This window comes from Thermobia domestica, chromosome 10 (genome assembly GCF_964235325.1).
Source record: "Thermobia domestica chromosome 10, izTheDome1.hap1.1, whole genome shotgun sequence".
In the NCBI taxonomy this organism is placed as follows: domain Eukaryota; kingdom Metazoa; phylum Arthropoda; class Insecta; order Zygentoma; family Lepismatidae; genus Thermobia; species Thermobia domestica.
Genome location: NC_137463.1, coordinates 12,514,372 through 12,534,924, shown reverse-complemented (window position 1 = coordinate 12,534,924; position 20,553 = coordinate 12,514,372). Strand labels below are relative to the sequence as shown.

Here is a 20,553-nt window from a genome sequence, read left to right as displayed (position 1 = left end):
TTGTTGTCACGTCATATTTATTAAAGTGCGTATCCTAATAGAGGAGAGAGGGTTAAAAATACATAACAAATAGAGTACTTCGCGTTAGTGAGATGAAACTTAGTACCGTAAGACTTTGTGTACTTTGCACAAGATTTAAGCCATTTTTAAAAAAAAAATTGCATTTAACTTACAAACGTAATGATTTAGAACACTGTATTTTAAACATATAATAGCTAGATATATATAAGGAAAACATTAGTGCAAGTTCATTAGTAAACATTCAGTATAACCATAGCTATTGAAATATAAACTTTGGTGCAAAGTAACCCCATAGCTGGGGTTACTTTGCACAACGTGCAAAAAAGTATGTTCGACATACGAACATAACGTTTCCGTGCAATGTTTTCCCTTCAACATTTATACATTTTACTTTCTACACAAAACTGCATGCAGTCTACAAATATTAATATTAGAATGATGCTACTGGTATTAGTACTTAGTTTGAATTATCGATATTTGTAAAGAAAATTATGTATTTTCTGCTACTGGCACAGGAACCGCATTCTAATAGTTTAGCATATGTCCCACAAAAATGCCAACTCAGGGACAGAAAAAAATCCCCGTGAACTGATTTTCCTTGGTTGTTCCTTATGTCCAAGAATATCACCCCAATCGTAATTAGTGGGACATTTACGGGATTTGGGACTTTCAGGATGAAAACTACCCAAATTGCATGATTTCCTTTTCAAAATCTAATGTTAGTCATTCCTATGCGTATAAGCTGAAGCCCCCCCCTCCAAAAAGTCTAGTCATTTCTTTAAAAAAAAAAAGAAATATTTGTGGTTGAAGCCTCTCTCAAACTACTTTTCTGAATCCGCCACTGTTCATAATTTATTTATCAACAAGAAATTCATTCCAACATCTTCCTAAATAGGAAATTTACCTAAATTTAGAATGCAGTAGGTTCTAGTAGTAATTATTTCCTATCTAAGCGGTATTTTTGGACCGGTGCAAAGGAACCCCGAGTAGAGACTGAAACTACCTTCTCCCAGTTTTACATTTTTATGACTTTAAAACGTTTCACATTTCAATTTCAACTATTGCATCTAGGGACGTACACAGAGGGTGGGTCCTGGGGGGTCCGGACCCCCCCGAAATCCGGACTTTTTGTAAATTTAGTCTAATTTTAGGGGCAATTTTACAATTTTTAATATAATTTAGCCTGAAATTGTGTTTGGACCTCCCCCGGAAAGGTTTGGACCCCTCCCGAAATAAATTCCTGCGTACGTCCCTGATTGCATCGAAGTTCCGTTATCCACAGTAGTATTCTACGAAACTGACTTAACTTTGACGGAAAATCTCGTACGTGATATCTTTCAAATTTTGGCGGCCTTTAGAGTGAGTGCTTTCCATACCTCTACAACAATGAACCCTCTCGGTAATTAGAACTGATGTTAACCGCCAACATTATAGCCAAAATACAGTTAGGTGTTCTATCTTACGGTGCCAGTTGAAACTTCCTCTTTTCTGTTCATGGTTTTGCCGACAGAGGACTGTGAAACTCTTTTCATATTTTGTGCAAAGTAACCCCTGATGTGCAAAGTACGGTATATACATTCGGTACGGTACGGTTCAAACATTTTTTTATTCAGTAGTTAGCTTCTCTAAAAAGTCACAGGCTGCGTCTCAAAGCTAACTAATAAGTCCTATTGCTATTATTATAATTGCAAATATCAATATCTAAGATTGCCTGAAGTTCTTTTTTCAATAGAAACAAATGAAAAAAAGAAAAAAAGGATGCCTTGAGAGTAAAACGTAGACAAATTCACCAGTGTTCAGAAGCTGTCTACAATGCACTGAGCAGAATGGGTCGGTGGGCCAGAGTAGGTCCCGGTGGTTCGCCGTGGGCACGTTCTGTTGACCAGTGGCCCACTGACCCACTCCATCTCTGGACTGCATATACGGATAAAGCAATCATATATATGTGTCTTAACCTTCCTGACTTTATTTAAACTCCTCTAATTTAAGATAATTTACAAAAAAATGCAAGAAACCAATTATTAATAACATATATAAAAATATAGAAATGCATTTTGAAAGAAAAAAGTTATCGGTGTACTCGAGACTCGAACCCGCGCTGCCCACTCTAGAAGCAGATACCTTACCGAATTATCCACGCCACAACCTGTGACTTCTGCTTTTGAAGCTTTATTTATATTGCGTGTGTTACGTAACAATGCTACGAGATGTCATTACTGTTGCGACGACTTCCTTCAAGACCCGTTTCGAAAATTTACGAAATAACTCATTTAATCCTTAATCAATAATATATATATATATATATATATATATATATATATATATATATATATATATATATATATATATATATATATATATATATATATATATATATATATATAGTGGCGGCGATTGGACGTTAAAAGTGCGAGGCAAGACATGATCTGAATATTTGTATATCAATCTTAGTTTCCCTGGTTGTTTCTAACACTTTGACGAAAGGTTGTATAACTAATAGGATACTATATTTTTTCAGTTAAAGCACGATATATCGTATTTCATATTTTATTAAGTAAATTGACAAGGCTAGCGCAAATAGGTACTAGACCTTTGTACTCTTAAATAACGAAAGTGTAAGAAGAGATTTGATTCCTTGCTCATGAACATCTTAAAATTCTGTCTGGAAAATTGTGTAATCAGATTATTTAATAACAAATTTGCAAATCAAATAAATAGAAAGGATATTATTAATCATAGTAATGAATAACGAGTCTTGTTTTGTAGATGTTATACTCAAACTGGCGGTAATTGAACAACTTAATTTTTAATTTCAGATATGCTATTAAACGTATGTTATTACTCTTAGAAAATGAAAGACAGTAAATACTATAACCATATGCTGCGACATTTAAAGCAGTATTTGCTTTTGCAGCTTCCCGAAACATGTTCGTTGCCATTAGGTGCAGTTTCAACTTTCTTGGAACACATCAAAACACAATACTTAGTATCACTCCACACTCCTGCTATACAAAATAATCCTAAAACCTAGAATTATGTTGAATTCACTAAAGTTAATTGTATATACACTTACACCCCTAAACACACACCACTTCACTCGTATATTACATTACAAAATAATGAAAAAGGTAGTTGTTGTTTCTTATTACGCTCTTTTTAATCAATATTCCTTACTTTAGAAAGAAGAGAAGCTATTTTAGGAATTGTCAATTTTTGTTCAATTAAAGAATAACTTGTGAAATACTTTTGTTTTGGCGAAATGTTCTCTCAATTAGTTTCAAAGCGGCTGACTAACATATCGAGCCCTTATAAGAAGGGGATATAGAAGCAAAACCTGCTAAATCCAGTTTTGAATTTTGTCTGAGAACGAAGAAAAAGTGACGCCTCATGTTTTCAATTGTTGAGCAGCTTTTTTTGTTTAGTGGTTGATTTCATTAATTTGTATTAAGTAGGGACCACTAAACTAGAAAATTGTTCAACAATTCTGAAACATAAGGGCATCACTTCCTCGTTTCCTGACAAAACTGAAAATGAATTTAACAGATTCTATATCTCTGGATTGAAAATATGCTCGAATTTTTGGATTGTTTGCCGTCGCACTTAAAACGAAATTCCTCTAGCCTTCTTAACTTCACGGGAAAACAACCAATACGTACTCATGCAACGGCAAATATTATATAGCACCATTTTTCTATGAAACAGTAATGCACACAAAAACTTTATATTTCCAAATAAAACTACGACATATACATTAATGGGTTGCTTCAAAAAAGTGGGAGGCAACTGCCCCCCTTTGCACCCCCTAATCTCCGTCCATGTATATATATAATGTAAGTATGTGTGTGTGTGTGTGTGTCTGTTGTGGGTTGTTTGTGTGTGTGTGTTTCGGTCTCTACATGATGCGTATTATTCTTTTCGTTTCCTTTGCATTAATTCCTATCTCTTTGAACTTAACGCGAATGGAATTTCTGCAGATTTATCTCGTGGTTGTTTCTCTAAGTGATGCTCTCAGATAGGAATACTTCTTCCTCCAAATGGAGGAATATCCTGGCATGTTATGTTTTCGGGCATGTATTTGCTGTCATGTTGGTTGTCCAACTATCAGGCATACAGTGAAACTTTTCTGCTACTGGAAAAAGGTATCATTTCTTATGTATCCAACCTCCACTTTTTACAGTCGCTGACTGTACAAATGTCTCAGAATGAAAACAAGTGCCGATTGCAAAATGGAAAGTGAACGTGCTCAGAAAATCGAAATGAAGATGTACATTTTGACCGGCCGCCATTTTACACAGGGTAATTTTAGAGGATCGAGACTTGTTCCGTTTTCTTTTATTTCTCAACAGCTTTATTTGACCATATTTGCCATTTGAAAATTTTGAGTAGGACCACGTCTGGAACCTTGTGGAGGACCCTGGGACAAACATTTTTACTTTCAATCATTGTACTTTTGAAAAGATGACACACATCTTTTTCTTTTTTGACATCTGTCTTACCGTTTCAGTTTTTTTTTCTTTCTTTGGAGGGTGGCCATAGACTCTACAATGACGTTTTTGCTGACAGTTTGACCGGCCGCCATTTTGCACAGGGTAATTTTAGAGAGTTGGGACTTGTTCGTCTTCTTTCATTTCCCAAGAAGTTTCGAACGATATACTACTTGACCCCCTTACCTTTTGTAATTTTTTAGTTGGATTCCGCCTGGAACTCTACGGGTGGCCCTGGGACAACAATGTTTGCTTTGATACATTGTACTTTTATAATGATCAAAAACGTGTTTTCCAGTTTTGGCATCGTTTGCGATTTCAAGGGGTGGAAATGGATTTTCTGGACACCCTGTATATTCATATAACTCGCACAGTATATGCATTCGGAAAATTTTTATTACAGTTTTGTAATTAGTGCTTTCGATTGGTATATAAACCATCTTCCACTTCGATATATAATCTCCCTCTCTTCCCTTGTTAGTGTATCTTGATTAGCATGGTGCAGCCTGCTACATTTTACTTTCGTTCCCATGGTATGCTGCTGTATTTTTACGAGACAAGACGAGACAAAACGAGACAAACGAGACGAGACGAGACGAGACAGAACCTCACGAGACGAGACACGAGACGGGACGAGCACATTTTTTCGAGACGAGACATGCTTTACACGAGACGAGACGAGACAGCCTGAAGTCTCGTCTCGTCTCGTCTCGTGGCAAGACTAAAATTGGAATATTTAAGGTTACTATAATAGGAGGGTATTCCCCCCCAAAAAATTCTGATGTTGAAATATCGCGCGTTTTTAAGCGTGAAAGACTATAGCGTCGAAGAGGTTCAGCACGCACCCTACAACTCAAATTTAACACCACAGCATTGTCAATATCAGCCGTGTGAACTGACGCGTTGTCATGCTATGTCATCAAATAACTGCTTCTAACGAACTGACGCAGTTACACAGTTGAAACTGATACATTATTTCCTTCATAGATTGCACTATATGTCATGAGCGGTTTTCATCACTAGCGCGATTTTTCAGTATCAGTTTGGAAACTTTTGGAAATGCCCTCGTATATTAAAAAGTTCTTATCTTTTTTTCTAAGGTAAATGTTTCAACCGGCGGACATAGATGAGTTTGACTACATATTTCTAAGACCTCCCCCTCCACGCTACGATGAATCAGTTGGGATTGATCCGTTTGACTCACAAGTTATTGTGGAGAATGTTCACACCGACTTGGACCAACTTTATCCATATATGTTTATCACTGGTATGTATCTTTTACAGACTGAATGCAACATTCACACTTCGGGTAAGTAGTGCTTACACATAAAAAAAATGAAAGCCTATTTATTATCAATTAATTTATACTCAAGAAAGAGGAATTCATTTCATATTAGCGCTTATGGGCGTCCTTATAATTGCCCCAAGATGGAGGGTGGGGCTGATTTTAACTAATTCCATTTACTTAGTATCGCATTCTTTCTAGGTATTACGTTACGGTGCAAAAGTTTATTTAAAAAAAAAGAGCAGACAAGATATTTTAAAACGAAGACAGATAAACTATGAGGACGGCATTCAGACAGAATTCATTAATCAAGCCTTAGTCACGCGATTAGTTAGAGCGTGCACCATGTAAAGTTCTGCTTGTGGAGCTATAGGTAGAGCAAATTACAGTGTGGAATCGTTTTCTTCCACTACCAGATTTTATTACAGAATTCCCTATAATACAAATTCTTTAATGTTCGGGTAAAATAGGTGTACCTTCGACCTGACCTTCTAGGGAAGGATTCCTCACGAAGCAAGCTACGTGAGGAAGGGTAGGACATTCAAGTTCCCTGCAAGCAGAGAGGGGTAGAATCCCGCAAAGATCCACTGCAAGCTAGACAGGTGTTGTGATAAGGTATCTCCCAATGATCCTCTGCAATTAGAGAGACAGAGGTAAAGATCCCCAGAAAGCTTCACTGCAATGCAGGAGGGAAAAGAGGCCTGGCGCTCCACTGTAAGCTGAGGTACTTCTAAAGCTTCACTGCAAGCTAGACGGGTTTTGTGATAAGGTATCTCCCAATGATCCTCTGCAATTAAAGAGACAGAGGTAGAGATCCCCACAAGGCTTCACTACAATCCAGGAGGGAAAGGAGGCCTGGCGCTCCACTGTAAGCTGAGGTACTTCTAAAGCTTCACTGCAAGCTAGACGGGTTTTGTGATAAGGTATCTCCCAATGATCCTCCGCAATTAAAGAAACAGAAGTAGAGATCCCCAGTAGTAGAAAATGGATCGATCTGGGCCATACTAGAACAACTCAGGAGCCCCTGGGAAAATGACCACCGTACACCGTGAGCCCACGGTCTTTTACGACCTCCATTTTAGGGGTGAATTTATTCCCTTTTATGAGCACTTTTTAGGGGGTGTACTCGTTCCCTTTCACGAGCACACTTTAGGGGGTGAACTCGTTCCCTTTTATGAGCATATTTTCCAACCCCTATTAACACATAACAGAACATCAGACTACGTAACATAACGAACATACAGCAGAGCAGATTTAACTCGTTCCCTTTTATGAACACTTTTTCAGGGGTGAACTCGTTCTCTTTTATGAGCACATTTTAAGGGTGAACTCGTTCCCTTTTATGAGCATATTTTTCAACCCCTATTTTAACATAGGAGATAACACATAAGATTACGAACACATAGAAAAGAAGATAACACATAACACTACGTAACACACAGCAGAACAGATAACACATAACAGTACCTAACATAACAAGGGTGTACTCGTTCTCTTTTATGAGCATATTTTTCAACCCCTATTTTAACATAGGAGATAACACATAATATTACGAACACATAGAAGAGAAGATAACACATAACACTACGTAACACACAGCAGAGCAGATAACACATAAGAGTACCTAACATAACAAGGGTGTATTCATTCCCTTTTATGAGCATATTTTTCAACCCTTATTTTAACATAGCAGAAATTACACTGAGACTATGAACACACAGCAGAGCATAAGACTATATAACATAGAAGAGCTAATACAAGAGTATGGCTTATTTTCCAACCCCTATTTTAACATAGCAGAAATTACACTGAGACTACGAACACATAGAAGAGACTACGTAACATAGCAAGGGTGGACTCGTTCCCTTTTATGAGCACATTATGAACACAGCAGATACATAAGACTCATTCCACCCCTATTTGAACATAGCACAGCTAATAAAAGAGTATGGCACATTTTTCAACCCTTATTTTAACATAACGAAACATAGCGAAGATTAAACATAGTCTATTTTAAGGGGTGAACTCGTTCCCTTTTATGAGCATATTTTTCAACCCCTATTTTAACATAGCAGATAATACATAAGACTACGTAACATAGCAGGGGTGTACTCGTTCCAACCCCTATTTTAACATAGACAATGAGCACATTATAGCAAAGATTACTGAACCGTTCACCCACGTTCTACAGATAGTCATTTTAAGGGGTGTATTCATTCTCTTTGATGATCACTTTTTCCACCCTTATTTGAACATAGCAAATTCATTCCACCCCTAATTGAACATAGTCCATTTTTAAGGGTGTATTTATTCTCTTTTATGAGTATCGTTTCCAACCCCTATTCGAACACAGCAACAAACTAGAGAATAATGGGGATGTACTTGTTCCCTTTTTTAACCCCTATTTCCCACAGAGGCTACGGACATAGCAGATTACATAGCAAAGAATTCTTTCTACCTGGGCCTTATAGTTTATGTGGCATACGCCCTTTCTATGACAATTTTAACCGATTTGCATGAAACTCGGTATATGGGGGTTTTCGGACATGCTGATTACGAATATCATATTTATTTTTACCTGGGTCTTATAGTTTATGTGGGATACGCCCTTTGTATGACACTTAAAACCCAATCACTCGTAAACGAAGCAACATATTGAGACCGTGTTTCCACATTTAGCAATAGGTCATCAGGTACTACATGTCCCAAAATTAGTGGTCATCGAGGTCAAAGGTCAAAATACTTAAAACCCAATAGCTCTTAAATGGATCCACATATTGAGGTGCTGTTTCCAAATCTAGTAACTGGTCATCAACTACTACATGTTCCAAAATAATGACCATCGAGGTCAAAGGTCAAAGTACTTAAAACCTAATAACACGAAAACTGATCCACATATCGAAGTGGTGTTTCCAAATCTAGTAATAGATCATCAACTACTACAAGTTCCAAAATAATGACCGTCGAGGTCAAAGGTCAAAATACTTAAAACCTAATAGTTTGTAAACGGAGCCAAATATTGAGGTGCTGTTTCCACATTTAGCAAGAGGTCATCAACTAGTACAAGTTCCAAAATAATGATCATCGAAGTTAAAGGTCAAAACTCGAAAACGGAGCCAAATATTGAGGTGCTGTTTCCAAATCTAGTAATTGGTCATCAACCACTACAAGTTCCAAAAATAATGACCATCGAGGTCAAAGGTCAATCTCGTAAATGAAACCACATATTGAGATAACGTTTCCTCATTTAGTAAATTTGTGTGATCTATTCAATTTTGTACAAAGCAGAAAAAAAAGTGAAGAAGGAATAAATTTGAGAACACAATTTTAACTAGCGCAGAATTTCTGTACCTTTTTGGGCTATTCAAAAGAAAGCAAAGATATGCCATATTAACTAGCTGAGAATTATTTAAGCAAAACGAAGAAAGCGAACATGGACCATTTTACTCAAATTTGGATGGAGTATTTATATTTGTATGAACCAGAAAAAAATGAAGAAGGTTCAATATTTCTGTACAATTTTGTACTACCCAAATAATCACAAGAAAATCAAAGAAGGGTCATTTTAACTAGATCAGCATTTTATACCTTTTTGTGCTATTCAAATAATAGAGGGAACAAATTTCAGTGGTCTATTTTATTTTTGTACCAATCAGAAGAAAAGCAAAGATATGCCATTCTCAGACTTTTATACCATTTTGTACTACTCCAATAAACGAAGAAATACCAATCAGAAAAAAAGAAGTGAAGATCAGGTGGATTATTTTCTTTTGTACCAACTGGAAAAGAGAAGAAGAGCTACTTTAACTAGCTCATTATGTAACTTTTGAAATACTGAAATGTTCTATTTTTGTATCAATCAGAAAAACCCGAAGAAGGATCATTTTAACAAGTTCATAATTTCTGTGACGAAAGAATAATTTTGATGTTCTACTTTTTATACCAACGAGAAAAAAATGAACTAGCTGAATATACGAAATAATAAATTTAAGTGACCTATTCAATTTTGTGCTACTCAAATAAACAATGGAGTATTTAGTTTTACACCATTTTGGAGTATTCAAATAAACAAAGGAATTATAACTTGTGTCAACTCTAAAATTAATTAAACGAAGTAATGGATTTGAAAAACCGAATTTGAGTATTTTATACCATTTTGTATTATTTCAACAAACAAAGGAATAAGCAAAAACAAAGGATCATTTTATATCATTTTAAACTAGTCTAATAAACGAAGGCATAAATATGAATGAGCTATTTAATTTTGTAGCTGAGTATTTTAATGAAAGAACAAAATTGTACTAACCAGAAAAAACCGAAGAAGGCCCATTTTAACTAACTGAGAATTTCTGTACCTTTTTGTAAATTTGAGTGGCCTGTTTTTTGTACTAACCAGAAAAATCGAAGGAGGTCCAATTTAGCTAACTCAGAATTTTATACCATTTTGTACTACTCAAATAAACGAAAGAAAAAACGAAAAAATACCAATTTAACTAGCAGCTCAGAATTTATATACGTTTTGTTTAGGTGTCCTACTTTTTGTACCAACGTGAAATGCCTTTTTAACCAGCTCAGTAGTATTCAAATAAACAAAAAACCGAAGAAGGATCATTTTAACTAGCTCAGAATTTCTGTACTTTTGTGCCATTCAAACAAATGAAAAAACTAAATTTGAATGGAGTATTATTTTTTGTGCCAAGCAGAAAAAGGAAAGAATTTGTACTGACCACAAAAGACGAAGAAGGATCATTTTATACCTTTATCTGCTATTTAAATAAACGAAGGAATAAATTTGAGTGATCTATTCAATTTTATACCAATCAGAAGAAAAGCAAAGAAGAGCCATTTTAACTAGCTGAGTATTTTTGTGATACACAAATCAACAAATGAATAAATTTGAGTGACCTATTCAATTTGGTATCAATAAGAAATACCATTTTAAATAACTCAGCATCTTATACCTTTTTGTGCTATTTAAATAAACGAAGAAAGCGAAGGAGGTTCAATTTAGCTAACTCAGAATTTTATGCCATTTTGTACTAATGAAATAAACGAAGGAATAAATTTTTATGACCTATTCAGTTTTGAAAACAAGCAGGAAAAGAAAAGAATTAACATTTTGTACTAATCAAATAACCATATTAACTAACTCAAAGAAACGAAAGAATACATTTTGAGTGGCTTAAGCAAAGAAGGTCAATTTGTACCTTTTGTGCTATTAAAACTGAGTGATCTATTCAATTTTATACCAAGTAGAAAAAATTTTGTTTGCAATTAAAAAAACGGAGAAGGTCTATTTTATGTACATTTTGTACTACTCAAATTCAACTTTCTCTACCAACCAGAGAAAAACAAAGAAATACCATATTCTGCTACTCAAACAAACGACGGAATAAGCTCAGAATTTCTATACCTTTTTGTGTTATTCAAATAAACGAAGGAATAAATTTGTGTGACCTATTCACTTTTATAGCAAGCCCCTTTTAGTTTTATACCAACCATGAAGGTCCATTATAACAAGCTCGGTATGTTTATATCATTTTGTATTACTCTATTTCATTTTTGTAACAATCAGAAGAAAACAGCTCAGAATTTTATACCTTTGTGGTGTTACATTTTGTATATTTTTGTGTCATCCAGAGAACAATTTAAATTGACTCTCCCTGACAATTCAGTTGCCTGAGTCCAATGTTAGTTATCTATTAAATTCTTAATATTACAGTACTACAAATTGATCCAGTTAACAGTTCAAGTTCTTCTATTCTTACACAATCAAATGCATATGCTACAGTGGGCTCAGTGTTCATTTACAGAATTAAATAATTGTTTATCTTTCTCTAAAAACATTTCTACTATTTTGTTGATATAATAATCACACTCTGTAATGTATTCATATACCAGATTAAATTTTTTCTCCAAAGTATAAGTGTTCTTAATATTACAACCTTTAAAATGCTTCTTTATATAAAGTTTATAGATTTTCTCTCTCATTTCACATTTAATTAAGATCGTCCACACCTTTTGCAATAATTCGTAATCATACTGCAGCAAACAGTTGTGATCTTTTTCATTCTCATTATGTTTAGAACATGCTTCACATAATAATACTGAATTTGGTGTATACTCATTAAATAATTGTATAACACATGTATGACTAATACTTTCTCTAGTACACTCGCACTCATTAACTTCCAGTTCAAAACAGGTAATATTTGAAACACTGTCATCATCACTTTCCGGGAGTATTTCATCATTATATCTATTATAGCGTCTAAAATAATACACTTCTATTTCTTGTGTTGGATATATGATTCTCACTTTATCACGTAATTCATCTGGCAAATCGGGGTCAGACGGGTGAATTAACAGTATAGGTTTTTCGTTTTCACGCTGAATTTCTTTTTCTCTAGGTGAAACATAAACATTCTCCATGCTCTTCAGCAAAAACAAATCAAGTGTGATACATCTATTTATATACCTACAATAAAAGCATTCTATGCATTCTCCGTGTTTAATAATATGTTTCAAGCAATATAAAACATCATGATGTATGTTCTATTATTTTCCAAATATACTCTATAAACTTATATTCCATTATAATAAAATACATAAATGCAAAATATATATTTGAAGTTTCATATAATTTACCTTAGACGAGGAAAAAGTTTTAAAAAATAATTGAATCGCTGAGCAATACGCAGTACCTTAGCAATACAAACGTTAGGTAACGCATTCGTAACGTTGTTTAAATATCTGCAGCACTCTTTATAGATGGTATGAAACATGGAACTTTGAAAACTTCTCTTACTTTGATATAATCTCTTCTTCTGCTGTGATTCAAAATTTTCAAGTATGCTGTTTCTTCTTTTTTTTCTTTAGTACGCAAATTGCTATGTAGTCTGTACTACACAATTATGACTCAACTCTGGTTTGTTAAATCTCACGTTCAATATTTTATGAGCCTTTCTTATTGACGGGAGAGTCAATTTAAATTGTTCTCTGGATGACACAAAAATATACAAAATGTAACACCACAAAGGTATAAAATTCTGAGCTGTTTTCTTCTGATTGTTACAAAAATGAAATAGAGTAATACAAAATGATATAAACATACCGAGCTTGTTATAATGGACCTTCATGGTTGGTATAAAACTAAAAGGGGCTTGCTATAAAAGTGAATAGGTCACACAAATTTATTCCTTCGTTTATTTGAATAACACAAAAAGGTATAGAAATTCTGAGCTTATTCCGTCGTTTGTTTGAGTAGCAGAATATGGTATTTCTTTGTTTTTCTCTGGTTGGTACAGAAAGTTGAATTTGAGTAGTACAAAATGTACATAAAATAGACCTTCTCCGTTTTTTTAATTGCAAACAAAATTTTTTCTACTTGGTATAAAATTGAATAGATCACTCAGTTTTAATAGCACAAAAGGTACAAATTGACCTTCTTTGCTTAAGCCACTCAAAATGTATTCTTTCGTTTCTTTGAGTTAGTTAATATGGTTATTTGATTAGTACAAAATGTTAATTCTTTTCTTTTCCTGCTTGTTTTCAAAACTGAATAGGTCATAAAAATTTATTCCTTCGTTTATTTCATTAGTACAAAATGGTATAAAATTCTGAGTTAGCTAAATTGAACCTCCTTCGCTTTCTTCGTTTATTTAAATAGCACAAAAAGGTATAAGATGCTGAGTTATTTAAAATGGTATTTCTTATTGATACCAAATTGAATAGGTCACTCAAATTTATTCATTTGTTGATTTGTGTATCACAAAAATACTCAGCTAGTTAAAATGGCTCTTCTTTGCTTTTCTTCTGATTGGTATAAAATTGAATAGATCACTCAAATTTATTCCTTCGTTTATTTAAATAGCAGATAAAGGTATAAAATGATCCTTCTTCGTCTTTTGTGGTCAGTACAAATTCTTTCCTTTTTCTGCTTGGCACAAAAAATAATACTCCATTCAAATTTAGTTTTTTCATTTGTTTGAATGGCACAAAAGTACAGAAATTCTGAGCTAGTTAAAATGATCCTTCTTCGGTTTTTTGTTTATTTGAATACTACTGAGCTGGTTAAAAAGGCATTTCACGTTGGTACAAAAAGTAGGACACCTAAACAAAACGTATATAAATTCTGAGCTGCTAGTTAAATTGGTATTTTTTCGTTTTTTCTTTCGTTTATTTGAGTAGTACAAAATGGTATAAAATTCTGAGTTAGCTAAATTGGACCTCCTTCGATTTTTCTGGTTAGTACAAAAAACAGGCCACTCAAATTTACAAAAAGGTACAGAAATTCTCAGTTAGTTAAAATGGGCCTTCTTCGGTTTTTTCTGGTTAGTACAATTTTGTTCTTTCATTAAAATACTCAGCTACAAAATTAAATAGCTCATTCATATTTATGCCTTCGTTTATTAGACTAGTTTAAAATGATATAAAATGATCCTTTGTTTTTGCTTATTCCTTTGTTTGTTGAAATAATACAAAATGGTATAAAATACTCAAATTCGGTTTTTCAAATCCATTACTTCGTTTAATTAATTTTAGAGTTGACACAAGTTATAATTCCTTTGTTTATTTGAATACTCCAAAATGGTGTAAAACTAAATACTCCATTGTTTATTTGAGTAGCACAAAATTGAATAGGTCACTTAAATTTATTATTTCGTATATTCAGCTAGTTCATTTTTTTCTCGTTGGTATAAAAAGTAGAACATCAAAATTATTCTTTCGTCACAGAAATTATGAACTTGTTAAAATGATCCTTCTTCGGGTTTTTCTGATTGATACAAAAATAGAACATTTCAGTATTTCAAAAGTTACATAATGAGCTAGTTAAAGTAGCTCTTCTTCTCTTTTCCAGTTGGTACAAAAGAAAATAATCCACCTGATCTTCACTTCTTTTTTTCTGATTGGTATTTCTTCGTTTATTGGAGTAGTACAAAATGGTATAAAAGTCTGAGAATGGCATATCTTTGCTTTTCTTCTGATTGGTACAAAAATAAAATAGACCACTGAAATTTGTTCCCTCTATTATTTGAATAGCACAAAAAGGTATAAAATGCTGATCTAGTTAAAATGACCCTTCTTTGATTTTCTTGTGATTATTTGGGTAGTACAAAATTGTACAGAAATATTGAACCTTCTTCATTTTTTTCTGGTTCATACAAATATAAATACTCCATCCAAATTTGAGTAAAATGGTCCATGTTCGCTTTCTTCGTTTTGCTTAAATAATTCTCAGCTAGTTAATATGGCATATCTTTGCTTTCTTTTGAATAGCCCAAAAAGGTACAGAAATTCTGCGCTAGTTAAAATTGTGTTCTCAAATTTATTCCTTCTTCACTTTTTTTTCTGCTTTGTACAAAATTGAATAGATCACACAAATTTACTAAATGAGGAAACGTTATCTCAATATGTGGTTTCATTTACGAGATTGACCTTTGACCTCGATGGTCATTATTTTTGGAACTTGTAGTGGTTGATGACCAATTACTAGATTTGGAAACAGCACCTCAATATTTGGCTCCGTTTTCGAGTTTTGACCTTTAACTTCGATGATCATTATTTTGGAACTTGTACTAGTTGATGACCTCTTGCTAAATGTGGAAACAGCACCTCAATATTTGGCTCCGTTTACAAACTATTAGGTTTTAAGTATTTTGACCTTTGACCTCGACGGTCATTATTTTGGAACTTGTAGTAGTTGATGATCTATTACTAGATTTGGAAACACCACTTCGATATGTGGATCAGTTTTCGTGTTATTAGGTTTTAAGTACTTTGACCTTTGACCTCGATGGTCATTATTTTGGAACATGTAGTAGTTGATGACCAGTTACTAGATTTGGAAACAGCACCTCAATATGTGGATCCATTTAAGAGCTATTGGGTTTTAAGTATTTTGACCTTTGACCTCGATGACCACTAATTTTGGGACATGTAGTACCTGATGACCTATTGCTAAATGTGGAAACACGGTCTCAATATGTTGCTTCGTTTACGAGTGATTGGGTTTTAAGTGTCATACAAAGGGCGTATCCCACATAAACTATAAGACCCAGGTAAAAATAAATATGATATTCGTAATCAGCATGTCCGAAAACCCCCATATACCGAGTTTCATGCAAATCGGTTAAAATTGTCATAGAAAGGGCGTATGCCACATAAACTATAAGGCCCAGGTAGAAAGAATTCTTTGCTATGTAATCTGCTATGTCCGTAGCCTCTGTGGGAAATAGGGGTTAAAAAAGGGAACAAGTACATCCCCATTATTCTCTAGTTTGTTGCTGTGTTCGAATAGGGGTTGGAAACGATACTCATAAAAGAGAATAAATACACCCTTAAAAATGGACTATGTTCAATTAGGGGTGGAATGAATTTGCTATGTTCAAATAAGGGTGGAAAAAGTGATCATCAAAGAGAATGAATACACCCCTTAAAATGACTATCTGTAGAACGTGGGTGAACGGTTCAGTAATCTTTGCTATAATGTGCTCATTGTCTATGTTAAAATAGGGGTTGGAACGAGTACACCCCTGCTATGTTACGTAGTCTTATGTATTATCTGCTATGTTAAAATAGGGGTTGAAAAATATGCTCATAAAAGGGAACGAGTTCACCCCTTAAAATAGACTATGTTTAATCTTCGCTATGTTTCGTTATGTTAAAATAAGGGTTGAAAAATGTGCCATACTCTTTTATTAGCTGTGCTATGTTCAAATAGGGGTGGAATGAGTCTTATGTATCTGCTGTGTTCATAATGTGCTCATAAAAGGGAACGAGTCCACCCTTGCTATGTTACGTAGTCTCTTCTATGTGTTCGTAGTCTCAGTGTAATTTCTGCTATGTTAAAATAGGGGTTGGAAAATAAGCCATACTCTTGTATTAGCTCTTCTATGTTATATAGTCTTATGCTCTACTGTGTGTTCATAGTCTCAGTGTAATTTCTGCTATGTTAAAATAAGGGTTGAAAAATATGCTCATAAAAGGGAATGAATACACCCTTGTTATGTTAGGTACTCTTATGTGTTATCTGCTCTGCTGTGTGTTACGTAGTGTTATGTGTTATCTTCTCTTCTATGTGTTCGTAATATTATGTGTTATCTCCTATGTTAAAATAGGGGTTGAAAAATATGCTCATAAAAGAGAACGAGTACACCCTTGTTATGTTAGGTACTGTTATGTGTTATCTGTTCTGCTGTGTGTTACGTAGTGTTATGTGTTATCTTCTTTTCTATGTGTTCGTAATCTTATGTGTTATCTCCTATGTTAAAATAGGGGTTGAAAAATATGCTCATAAAAGGGAACGAGTTCACCCTTAAAATGTGCTCATAAAAGAGAACGAGTTCACCCCTGAAAAAGTGTTCATAAAAGGGAACGAGTTAAATCTGCTCTGCTGTATGTTCGTTATGTTACGTAGTCTGATGTTCTGTTATGTGTTAATAGGGGTTGGAAAATATGCTCATAAAAGGGAACGAGTTCACCCCCTAAAATGTGCTCGTAAAAGAGAACGAGTACACCCCTAAAAAGTGCTCATAAAAGGGAATTAATTCACCCCTAAAATGGAGGTCGTAAAAGACCGTGGGCTCACGGTGTACGGTGGTCATTTTCCCAGGGGCTCCTGAGTTGTTCTAGTATGGCCCAGATCGATCCATTTTCTACTACTATCCCCACAAGGCTTCACTGCAATCCACGAAGGAAAGGAAGCCTGGCGCTCCACAGTAAGCTGAGGTACTTCCAAAGTTCTACTGTAAGCTGAGGAAGGGGATTTGACCAGTCGGAGACTGAGGTTTGTTGCTGAAATCCTCTCGGTTATGTAGGTGCACCAGGTGAGGCGATGACGTTGTTGTTCCTTCGTCGTCACATGACCAATGGAGTCGTTGTTGTCCCTATTGTCTGCAGCCAGGGCCGTGCCGTGGAGGGGGGCGAGCGGGGCGACGGCCCCGGGCACCGAAGTAAGGGGCGAAATATTCGGGAGAAAAAAGGAAAAAAGATAGGAAAAATTGCTTAGAATATATGTATGGGGGCGCCGTCGTCGCCCCGAGCGCTGAATTTCCACGGCACGGCCCTGTTTGCAGCTATAGTAATAAGTGGTAAGACGCACATGGTTGATGTTTGTAAATACAAGTAAATCATGGTTGTCTGTAAACACAACCATGTGACATATTACAATATGTTTATATTTTTAAAGCTATTAATTAGTTACTTTAACTTATGATTATTTTCTTTGGTTATTTGGAATAATTTTAGTTTCTCTATCTTTTGATTTATTTTTGTTTACCTCATGACTGATTTTGATTCATCTCTCGATAGAGTTTGGTTTCCCTACTGGTTTATTATTTTTAACTTTTCACTTGATTGATTTTGATTTCTCTGTTGAATTGACTTTGAATTCTCTGTTGATTAATTTTGGTTTCTCTTTTGACTGATTTTGGTTACTCTCTTGAGTGATATTGGTTTTTCTCTTGAACGATTTTGGTTTCTTTCTTTATTATCGGTTTAAAGGACTTGGTTCGAGATTTGTAGTTTCTTACCAAATCGTTATATTAAAAAAAAAGAAAATCTTTTGCGATCTGTTTACTTATCTTTTAACTTTATTTTTACCCACAATCCATTAATTTTTTCACACTAATGTACTCATATAATGCAGAGATAAGACACATTTTTTTAACTTTTTAACTTTAAAACTTACCCACTTTACTTGCTAGGTGATTTTTTTTAAAACTCACGGATTTCACTTGGGTCTACAATTTCTAACTGAAGTCCGATTTTCAAGTAGTTTGTGGCAAATGATCAAGGAAGAATGAGATATTTATGGAACTATGATTACTGGTTTAAATTCATCAGGGATAATACCTATCACGCATTAAAAAAATCGCCAGTGTACCTTACAATTGGAATGAGGTGCGGTGCATTCTGGAGATTTGAGTTTTCTTCGTTAGATGGCGCCCTCTTCAAGGTCAATAAAAAACAGGAAACTCCCACTGTATTGGGAATTAAAAGCTTTGGAGAACGGTGCTATGCAAAGGGCATTCAGAAACAAATTTGCCTCGCGTTCTGCCCCAGGCTAGTGAATAATGTGGTTGCTAGTGAATAAATTAGAAGAAAAAGGATCGATTCTGAATGAGATAGGAAAGCATCGTACTCCGCAGGCGGCTGTTGTGCAAGATGTCAGTTATCGACTCCAAGAAATCTCTCCGTCGTTTGACGTCTGTGAAGTTGTCCCGCCCACCTAATGAATTTTTCTTTTTCTTATCTACATCGTTAGTTTATCGTTAGTTTACGTTAGTTTTGCTAAAATTATCGTTAGTTTTGCAAAAATAACGATTTTATTCGAGAAATAAATGGGCAGGCCAACTTCACGGTTCCCCGCCCACAAACGAATTTCAAAAGTTTTTCATATCACATCGTTAGTTTATCGTTAGCTTACGTTAGATTTGCTAAAATTATCGTTAGTTTCGCAAAAATAACGATTTTATTCGAAAAATAAAGTTTCCCGCCAACTGTAAATTAGCCCGCCCATATTGAATTCTCATAAAATTCCAACTCATATCGTTAGTTTATGTTAGTTTTGCTAAAACTATCGCTAGTTTCGCAAAAATAACGATTTTATTCAAGAAATAAAATTTCCCGCCAATTGTGAATTAGCCCGCCCATATTGAATTCTCATAACATTCCAACTCACATCGTTAGTTTATCGTTAGTTTACGTTAGTTTTACTAAAACTATCGTTAGTTTTGCAAAAATAACGATTGTATTCGAAAAATAAATGGGCAGGCCAACTTCACGGTTCCCCGCCCACAAACGAATTTCAAAAGTTTTTCATATCACATCGTTAGTTTATCGTTAGTTTACGTTAGTTTTGCTAAAATTATCGTTAGTTTCGCAAAAATAACGATTTTGTTCGAGAAATAAAGTTTCCCTCCAACTGTGAATTAGCCCGCCCATATTGAATTCTCATAAAATTCCAACTCATATCGTTAGTTTATCGTTAGTTTATGTTAGTTTTGCTAAAACTATCGTTAGTTTCGCAAAAATAACGATTTTATTCAAGAAATAAAGTTTCCCGCCAACTGTGAATTAGCCCGCCCATATTGAATTCTCATAAAATTACAACTCACATCGTTAGTTTATCGTTAGTTTACGTTAGTTTTACTAAAACTATCGTTAGTTTTGCAAAAATAACGATTTTATTCGAAAAATAAATGGGCAGGCCAACTTCAGGGTTCCCCGCCCACAAACGAATTTGAAAAGTTTTTCATATCACATCGTTAGTTTATCGTTAGTTTACGTTAGTTTTGCTAAAATTATCGTTAGTTTCGCAAAAATAACGATTTTATTCGAGAAATAAAGTTTCCCTCCAACTGTGAATTAGCCCGCCCATATTGAATTCTCATAAAATTTCAACTCATATCGTTAGTTTATGTTAGTTTTGCTAAAACTATCGTTAGTTTCGCAAAAATAACGATTTTATTCAAGAAATAGTCTCCCGCCAACTGTGAATTAGCCCGCCCATATTGAATTCTCATAAAATTACAACTCACATCGTTAGTTTATCGTTAGTTTACGTTAGTTTTACTAAAACTATCGTTAGTTTCGCAAAAATAACGATTTTATTCGAGAAATAAAATTTCCCGCCGACTGTGAATTAGCCCGCCCATATTGAATTCTCATAAAATTACAACTCACATCGTTAGTTTATCGTTAGTTTACGTTAGTTTTGCTAAAAATATCGTTAGTTTCGCAAAAATAACGATTTTATTC

At 34.5% G+C, this 20,553-nt stretch overlaps 1 protein-coding gene across 2 annotated transcripts in view; it reads left to right on the top strand.

Annotated features, from left to right (window-relative positions):
• Window positions 1-20,553, top strand: part of LOC145662295 (lipopolysaccharide-induced tumor necrosis factor-alpha factor homolog) — a 122,194-nt gene that overhangs the window by 79,682 nt on the left and 21,959 nt on the right. For both annotated transcript variants that reach the window (XM_081727714.1, XM_081727713.1), the window contains one exon: window positions 5,606-5,772. In XM_081727714.1, coding sequence (XP_081583840.1) covers window positions 5,610-5,772 — 163 coding nt within the window. In that variant the 5' untranslated portion in view covers window positions 5,606-5,609. The remainder of the gene's footprint in view (window positions 1-5,605; window positions 5,773-20,553) is intronic.